Genomic DNA, 9,285 nt, shown 5'->3' with positions numbered 1-9,285 from the left:
GGTATGAATCTACATTGTGCACAACCATAGAAATGAGATAATGTACCCAATTTGCGTACAATGAATCAAAATGCAGTCTATAAAAATAAATAAATAAATAAAGAGTGGAACTGCTGAGTCATATGGTAATGATATGTTTAACTTTTTGAGGAACCACTGAACTGTTTCCATAGTACTAACAAGGTGCTTTTTGGAAAAAGGGCCCCTGTCTCACTCTTGGAGATTCACAATACACATTAGCATAGGGAAGTCTCTGGGAAGTCCTGAAGCAAAGACATCTACACAACATTGACCCATCATTCCTCAAACTAATTTGATGGTGGAACCATTTGGGCAGAATAATTGGGAACATATCATCCCCTGCTGGTTCGGGAAGCAGAGCTCTGGGCTCAGCAAGCCTGCATGTAAAGGGTCGTCATTGTGTATGTCATAGTGTATGCTTACACAAACCCTGTTACATTGGTCAATCACTCCCTGTGGCCTCTGGATGCAATCAACAGACTTGGTAAACAACATGCGTGAAGCTGCTGCCTACAGTTTTACACTCAGAGCAGAGATGGGACCACCTATGTCCTTCTAATTAACCTCTTGGGTGACTTTCCTTCTCTTGGTGATTCTGCACGTGCTCTGTTCTATCTGGCATACTCTTTCACTGTTTCTTTGATTCTTGAGTTGTACTTACATCTTCAGGTTTACTTCAGACACCCTCTCTCCCCTTCTCTAAAACAAGGTGTTTTTTGACCCTGTCCTCCTATCACCCCAAACAGGAATTAGGAACCCTCTTCTGCGGAGTTGTTCTTATACACAATTGCCCTGTTGAATAGATTGTGTTTACTATATCAAAGGGGTTCAACTTCAGTTTGCCTAAACAAAGACCTGAATAACCTATTAAGATACAGATGCCCCTATCTCACTAAAAATTCCAATTCAGTAGCTCTGTGATGCGCATTTAATAGCTCTAGAATGTGCATTTTTTAATTAGCAATAATCGCACCTCGGATAAACCTCATTGGCTACGACACTGCCACTGCGCAAAGCTTAGAATGTGCATTTTTAACAAGTCCAAGGCAAAAGTCTCAGGCCAATGATTCTCAGAATCCCCTTTAGCTATGTGAAGATGAGCCACGTCTGCTTTTGTTTATTTTACATACAGTAGGCATACAATAAATGTTAAATAAGTAAATGAATGAATGAAATAACCCATTTCCACTTCTGTAAAATGATGAACTCTCTCAGCTTCCTCTGGTTCAACTTCTCTTCATAAAATCAGAGTTATTTTACTCCAAATAACTGTGCCCTCGGTAGCTTTAGTAGGAGACATACAATACACAAACTTAAGCACATGAAGCTACCAGGGAAACCTGCTGAAGAAGATTTAGTCCCAGCTAATATTCAGCAAATGACTCAGGACTCACAAAGAACCATATTTTGGGAACTACCAATTTTGTCACAGGCTAGAGACACAAAGAGAGGCATATACTTGCACCCGTGAATTCAGCCTTATTCTTTCCTATAAGTGTGAGAGCCCAGCAGGTACCACTGTCAGGGTTGACAAGCTCCTAAGTTAGGCAATTAGGGAGTTAGGAATTATGAGAAATCAGGGTCAAGAAGGAGGGTTTGGGGTGGTCAACTACTGTCTTGCCAAGTAGAGGGCACAGACCGTCAGAACTATCAGGGACCCTGACTCTGCTACAACTTCCCAATGGATAGAACCCAGGGCCTTGCTCATGCTGAGCACGAATCTACCACTGAGCACACCCAGCCTTCTGTGGAATCTTTGACTCCCCTTTCCCTGTAGGTTTCAAGAAACGTTCCAGCTTCTTATAAGGACTGTGGCCTGAGAAAAATGAAGTCTCCCATTACTTATAACCCTCTCAGCATTTCAGAGGAAAAAGGTTAGCTATGGCTGCCAAGATCCAGCAAATATTTGGTTAGCTTGGAAAGAATGGGTGCTCATTTTCCAATTCTCACAGATTTCTCTAAGCCCAGTTCCTTTTATTAAAAACGTTAAATCCAGAGATAAAGTCGAATGGCACTCCAGGCTCTGAGCATTCATCTGTATCCCGGGGAGCAGAACCCAGGATCTAAACAAAGAAAAGCTAAATCAATAGAACTCATGAATTTCCTCTAGGAACAGGACCCAATGTAGCAGAAGAATAAGCAGAGAGGCTCCTCTCTGCCGTTTTCTTTGAGTGGGTATTTATGGAAAAGACTAGGGAATGTTCTTTCAATTGATGAAGGTCAGTAGCCATGGCCCACGGGCCACATCATGCCTACTCCCTTTTTTGTTCTGTACAACCTGTGAAATGAGAATCATTTTTACCTTTTGAAATACTTGGGAAAAAAATAAAAAGAATATTTTATGACATCTGAAGATGAGATGAAATTCAGATTTGTATTCTATAAATAAAGCTTTATTGGAACCCAGCCACACCCATTTGTTTGCATATTGTCTATGACTGCTTTTGAGCTACACTGGCAGAGTAGTTCAGACAGAGACCAGATAGCCCTCAAAGCCTAAAATATGTACCATCTGCCTCTTCGCAGAAGTTTGCATACCTCGGGAGAAGGGGATGAAAGACTTGGTGCTCACTGTTATTTGAATGGAATATTATAAAATACATATGCACAGTTAAATGATTTATAAACACCTGAATAACCTAACATGTGGTCAAGAAATCAAACCTTGTTGGTCAGTAGCCCAGGTGTCTCTTATGTGCCCTTTCTCCCCCACTGGAGTTGAGAAGTGTCTGGGCCTTTCTGGTAGTATTTTCCTTGCTATTCTGTATACTGCCTAAACTGTGTAATTGAATTTTGCTTGTTTTAAAGTGTGTGCTAATAGAATAATATTGTGTATCTGCCTCTGTCTGTCTCTTTCTGTTTTAGTCAGCTTTTCTGCTGCTGTGACAAAAATACCTGACCAGCACAATTGTAGAGGAGGAAAAGTTTATTTATGGGCTCACAGTTTCGAGGGTCTCCATCCATCGACAGCTGGCTCCATTCCTCTGGGATTGAGGTAAGGCAGATCATCATGGCAGGAAAGGGTGGCAGAGGGAAGCAGCGCACATGATGATCAGGAAGTGGAGAGTGATTCTACTCCCCAGATATAAATGTGTACTCCATACCACGCCCCCAATGAACCACTTCTTCCAGTTCCCACCTGCTCCAGTTCCCACTCAGTTAAGCCCACCAGGGATTAATTCACTGATTAGGTTAAGGCTATAGCACATTCATTTCTCCTCCAAACCTTCTTGCATTGTCTCACACATGAGCTTTTGGGGACACCACATCTAAACCATAACACTCTAGTTGGTGAGGTTCAGCTTTGAGTTATTGTGTGTGGCTGTAGTTCTCTAGTTCCTTTGCCACATGGCATTCACCATGTCACTCAGGCAAGGTGCACTGATTTATCTTACTGTTGATGGACAGTTGGGCCATTTCCAGTGTGGGGCTACTGTGAGGCTATTGCTATGAACATCTTGTATCTGAGCCATTATTGACCTTGGAGTTTTCTTGAGAAGAGTGGAATTGTTGGCTCACAGGATAGACATTTCTTCAACTTAATGCTGAACTGTTCTCCAACAGGTTGGACCAAATCACATTCTCACCAGCGACTGTAATTTTAAGAAATGCAGAAGCTCTTTGCATCTTGTCAGAGCGTTTTCCACCTCCAAATCCTAAACCACGTGATGTCTGTTCGCTCACCCTGAGGAGCCTGATATATGGGTATATGGGACCATTGTCTCTTGTGTTTTTCCCTTTCCCTTAAAATCATTCTCAAGTCTTAAAAATGTATTGAGAAATTCAGCTCTCTAAGAATGCTCTAGATGGGCTTTGAGATCCCTGTGCTCAGCTAGCAGGCCATCCAGGTGGGAGATTATCCTGACCCCTCCCACCCACTGAAAGGATGAACCGAGAGGAAGGATAGGATGGGGACATCAGGAAAGGGGTCATTGCCCCTTTGGGCTCCCCTGGGGAATCAGAGGGTTGAAAAGTCAGGGGATCATCTGAGAAGCCCATGCTTGTAGGGTTTTAGGAAAATGGGGCTGCAAAACCCCTCCTCCCACCTCCAGCATGCTGAAATCCGCACCCAGAGTACCAAGCACTGGAGGCATTTCTGAAGCATGATGTAGCACTACATTGAAAAGGCACAAATAAACCCCAAACCCTAGCACACATTTATCCAGTTTGTGAAGCGGATTAATAGAATAACCAATAAAACATGTATAAAAGCTTTAATTAAATCTGATGAAATAAAACTTCATGTTTTATTTATGGACACTCCCAACATGTAAAGGATTCGGGGAGACATTCATTTTTACTGCCATTTCGTCCTCATATCTATAATTAAATCCAGGCTGCAGCTCTGGCCCAAAGCAATGCGGCATTTTAAAGCTGGCCTTGGACCCTTCCCCCTCCCATCTGCTTTTAATTATAATTACCATTCCCAATACATAGGAGGCTGATGGCAAACAAAACAAAATAATAAAACAAACAAACAAACAACAGTCTTGCTGCCATTGTGTTTCAAAGCAACATGCCGAAGGAGATCTAGGCAGGAGGGCATATTCTCTATTTCCAGTTTTATTCTGTACCAAGTGCACAATCCCTTCATTTCACTTTTGACATATAAAAAGGACTTCATGAAACAAGACAAAATAACTTATGATTATATGAAACATAACTGTGACAAATCACAAAACTATACATATTAATAGAAAAAAAGTGTACCTAATTCTTTAAAAGATTTATGACAATAAGCACCAGATGTGCCTCTAGAGTAAAATCGGCCCCATATCCAGTATGATATACGCAGTTCATTTCTCTACGTGAGTGTATATAACTATGTACAAGAGCTGTGTGATTTATGGAAAACAGATTTCCACTTTTTCCCCCCAAAGTGCTTTATGTCAGCAACATTACACAGGATGCTTTGCTGTCTGTACAAAATAAATCTCTTCTTTTTTACACTCACCATTTCTCCAATGAGTTTGGTTTTTCTTTTTTGCTTTATCCATGGCAAAAAAAAAAAAAAAAGGTAACTGCAGAAATTCCACACCACCAACAAAAAGTGCCATTAAGAAATGCTGCTATAAAATGATGTAGTCAAAACAGTCAAATAAAATACCAAATAATTACACTGAACATTTACAGTCACTATTCCCAATACTTCATGGCAACTGGAAAAGTCCAGGTTCTCTGAGGGGAGAGTTGAACAGTTATCCTTGTTCAAAACGGTATCAGTGTACTAGTGTGCTTGACAGCTGGTAATTCAAAAACAACGGAACAACACAAACACCCCACTATCAGTGGAATCTATGCTGTGACCTACTGAAGACTTCTCTTCCATGTTAAAATCATCTATATAATTTGGGGATGACACAGGTAAAGGGAGAGACCTGACAAGCCCATTAAATATTTAAATAATATTTAAATCCTGATCAGAGGCTAAATGACAACCTACATTTTGATGCAGTCCCTTTAGGGAATCAAAATAATGCAGCAAATGAAATGTCTCTAAGTGTGCTTATTTTTTTAAATGTGATAGGATAGATAATTGGCTTTGGGCTGTGTGTATTTTCACAAGCACTGCTTTTGTTGTTGTTGTTTGTTAGTTTGTTCTTTCAGGGGAATGACAATTTCTGGATGTTTATGAAAATGGCTACATATGGAGACTAAAAAGGTCAGGAAATGGAAGGAAATGATTTTCTGAAGTTCCACTTTTACTGCTATAAAATACTGGTGAAATCACACAAAAATCTTCTGCAATGTGAAAAGAAGCAAGGGACTAATTTCAAGGTCAGGAGAAATTCTGGAGTCTAAGGACAGCTTGCGAAGGCTGAAAGAACCTGTCACGTCCTGAGACCCTAATTGCCAATCTGCAGCCATCAAGAAACACTGAGGGGCCACACTGGGCCCTGCTCCTTGCATGTTCCCCCTGAAAGCATGCATAGTCCTCAGGGGCCAGGCTTTGAAATCCGGCTGAGAAAGGAGGAGCTGCAGTACTGTTGCCACCTGGCAAGTCTTTGGATGCTCCCAGTACAGGTGAGACAAGGAGGAATCAGGGTCACTGTGAGAGGCCACCATGAGACCAGAGCCTAGCTCATAAGCATCTCCTCTCAGCCAAAGAGGTATGTGACATCCATGATCTCTGAGGTTTAGCTTCTTGCTTTGTCCTTTCCCCTTTTCTCCTTAAAATTATATAAAACCACAAGGCAGGGCTGACGGCATCAAATGCAATAACAACCATGCCTTTCCATCTTTTTTCTCCTCATCACACAAGTGAAATACATTTCGAGTTACTTGTAAAAACTTCAGTATTTAAGAACAGCTAGATGGTCTCTCTGAAGATAGCAGAGTCTTCCCTTCTTTCTAGAGTGTGACAGAGGACACAGGATGGATGCTACTGACTGAGCCAGTGTTAGCATGCATGTGTCCTTGAGGCCAAGAAACACAACCCACCAAATTTGCAGCAGGGTAGGATTTTATATGCAGCCTGAGAACTCACTTATCAAAGAAACCTGATGTGCATCCTTTGGAAAGCACAGCAGATTTTTTTATAAAGTGGATAATTTACATCTTTTGCAGACTTGGACACCTGCATGACAGCTCTCCTTAGAACACAGTCCACTAACAGGAGAAACTAGATCAACCAACTGTGCTGGAAAAATGTAATCCACACTTGGTTCTTTATTCCCCTCATCCCATGGTGTATAGAAATGAATACTGGAATCAGGTAGAACATTTCTGATTTTGGAGCCAGACTGGAAGGACACATCTATCAGGATACAAACTGTCACAGAACCCCAAGTCTGACACCGAGCTATTTAATTGTCTTGTTGAAGCCTGCAATTATTGAAGTTTGATAAATAGAATTGTTTCACTTTTTTCCAGAAAACATTTTTTTAAAGAGAGAAAAGAAACTGAAGTGTGAATGTACCACAATGTTGTAAATGACTGAATCTTTGGGATTTGGTCAATTTTTATAGCCTATGCCCTAGGACACAGTATCTTTTTAATATATTTATAAAGGTGCCACTGAAAATTATTTCCTACTTAGGTTTGATATAAAATAGTCAAGTGCTCTGTGGAAATTTCCAGGCCTTTAAACCAGAGCTTCCAAAAAGGGTTCCCGTCTCAGCTACTTTTTGTGAACCATACCCCCTACTTCCCTAAGAGTTGATAGAATAAGGCAGGTAGGTGGTGGGCATGTCTGCAAAAAGAGGGAGGGAACAAATACAGGAGAAAGAGAGAAGGATGAGTGTACTCCCTGAAGAAGCTGAGCAGAGGCTATGCAAACAAAATGGATAAAGGGCATCCCTGGTTTGGTTTTCCAAGAGAACCCTGGCCACAATGCAGTGTGTCCTGTTTTGTCTCCTGCATGCCTCAGGCAGAAGACCAGAGTGCAGGCAATGGGGGACCTGTCAAATGACCTTTTTCACTTAATGTTTTCAAGGTGGAGCTGCTAAGCAGTCAACCCAGAAGGGTTCCTGCTACAGCACTGGGAGTAGGTGCATGGGTGTGTGTGTGTGTGTGTGAGAGAGAGAGAGAGATAGAGAGAGAGGGGGGGGGAGGAGGAAGGGTGGGCACACCCTGTTTCCCTCAGGTAGCCTTGTGCTAACTGTAAAACTAACATGGGCGGGTGGGGGAGGAGGACAGGCAGAGCCACAGTTGTGGCAAAATATGTATAGCTGGGTGATTGAACTAAAAATGATTTCTACCCAGAGAATAAACCTTTAATTTTTTTTTCTTTTTAAAGAAGATGTAAATAAAATGTCTTTAAAATCCCAAAACAAAGTAGGAAGCTGATATTTAAAATCTTATTTTGTCATTGGAAAAATATTGAGAAGCAACTGGTTAGCATGAGGATACCTAAGAGAAGAGGGAAACCCAGGGAGTTGCCAAGTGTTAAGACCACACTGTGCTTTGGAAGTGGATTTCCCTCCTTGTGCCCTAGCAGCCACCAGGGAGAACACTGGGTGAGGCAGCTCACTATGCCCCTGCTAATGGGCTGTCCTTCCCTCTTTGGAGTTTTCAGCAAGGGTCATCCCCAGACTACATTTTCATATGCACATCACTTCATTGGTGTCCTTTGAGGGCAGACAGCCAGGAAGTAACAGGTATCCAGTAGAGTGAGACTCTAAATTCCCTTTGAGAAGACAGTCCTGCTGGCCACCTGATCCAGCAAACCCAGAGAGAAAAAGGAGCAACTGTAAATATTCCTGTAAAGCCGGCTCTGACCATCTAGTCCTGCCTTCCAAAGACAGTGACCCTAGAGGTCCCACTGAGTTGGTTGACATCCTTCTTTGTATACTTTGTAAGATATGAGAACAAGAGGTGGCAAGCAACCAGAAGGTTCCGGATATGCAGTGGCGACCAGGGGAGCTTCTAGCCTTCAGTATAGACAGAGGAAAGCTGGCTAGGACAACGGTCCACAGCACTGATCTGTAAGAACGTGTTGTCTTCAGGCCCATTCCGAAGAGACTCCCCAAAGAGGCTCGAGGAAGCCGAAGGCAAATCATACACTGGAAGAGAAAGAACATAGGAGGTCAGTAGTGCCAGCCATGCCACACAGGCCAACACAGGCAGTGCAATAATTCCCACATGCTGGCTAGGGGCAAATGAGGTCACAGTGCTGGCCTGGTGCAGGCCCTTCAATAGGACTCCGTCCTTAAGGAACTTGGTCAGGGAAGAAGGACTTGAAGGCAACTGGCCTCATGACTCAGTACAAAATATAATACAGGTTAAGTAAAAGGAAAAATGTTCTAGGGAAGGATGCCTAAAAAATGAGGTGACAGTAGGTTGAGACATAAAATATAAAGGGATTCTCACAGATGGAGAAGTGGGGAAAGACTATTCCAGAAGGAAGAACCTGAGCAAAGATGGAGAGGAAGGGTATGTGGGATCAAGGGGGCAGGCAAAGGTCAGGAGAAGAGTGTGTAGGAAAGATGTGTGGGCAGGTCTGGAGAGTGTGATGGGGCCTAAGCCACTGGGGCTCAAATGTCATACTGGACAGAAGAGCCTGTTTTCCATCCAACTGGAAACTATTTAATGTATTAGAGCAGGAGGTGGGTGTCTTTTATTCCTAATATTTGGAACACAGTGCTGTGGAGGGCAGAACTGTAGAGATGGGGAAGTGACTGGGAATTGGATGGCCACTGCCACAATCTGGGAGAGATGATGGCCACTGCAGCAGAGTGTGGGTGAGGATGAGAAAGACTGGAGATGGGAGCCATTTCAGGTGTACCCCAGCAGGGAGGTGAGGTGCTCAGGTGCTAGTCAAGG

General features: G+C 42.6%; 1 protein-coding gene and 1 non-coding gene across 10 annotated transcripts in view; both read right to left on the bottom strand.

Annotated features, from left to right (window-relative positions):
- Nucleotides 1-898: 898 nt before the first annotated feature.
- Nucleotides 899-1,039, bottom strand: LOC124965069 (U4 spliceosomal RNA). Its single transcript, XR_007105077.1, has one exon. It is a non-coding gene; the product is annotated as a U4 spliceosomal RNA (small nuclear RNA).
- Nucleotides 1,040-4,218: 3,179 nt separating this feature from the next.
- Nucleotides 4,219-9,285, bottom strand: part of Glis3 (GLIS family zinc finger 3) — a 424,342-nt gene continuing 419,275 nt past the window's right edge. For all 9 annotated transcript variants that reach the window (XM_047525258.1, XM_047525253.1, XM_047525256.1 and 6 more), the window contains one exon: nucleotides 4,219-8,525. In XM_047525258.1, coding sequence (XP_047381214.1) covers nucleotides 8,389-8,525 — 137 coding nt within the window. In that variant the 3' untranslated portion in view covers nucleotides 4,219-8,388. The remainder of the gene's footprint in view (nucleotides 8,526-9,285) is intronic.

Source organism: Sciurus carolinensis, chromosome 14 (assembly GCF_902686445.1).
Source record: "Sciurus carolinensis chromosome 14, mSciCar1.2, whole genome shotgun sequence".
Taxonomy (NCBI): Eukaryota; Metazoa; Chordata; class Mammalia; order Rodentia; family Sciuridae; genus Sciurus; species Sciurus carolinensis.
Note: the sequence above shows the minus strand (reverse complement) of the source record. Positions and strands in the feature narration are given on the sequence as shown.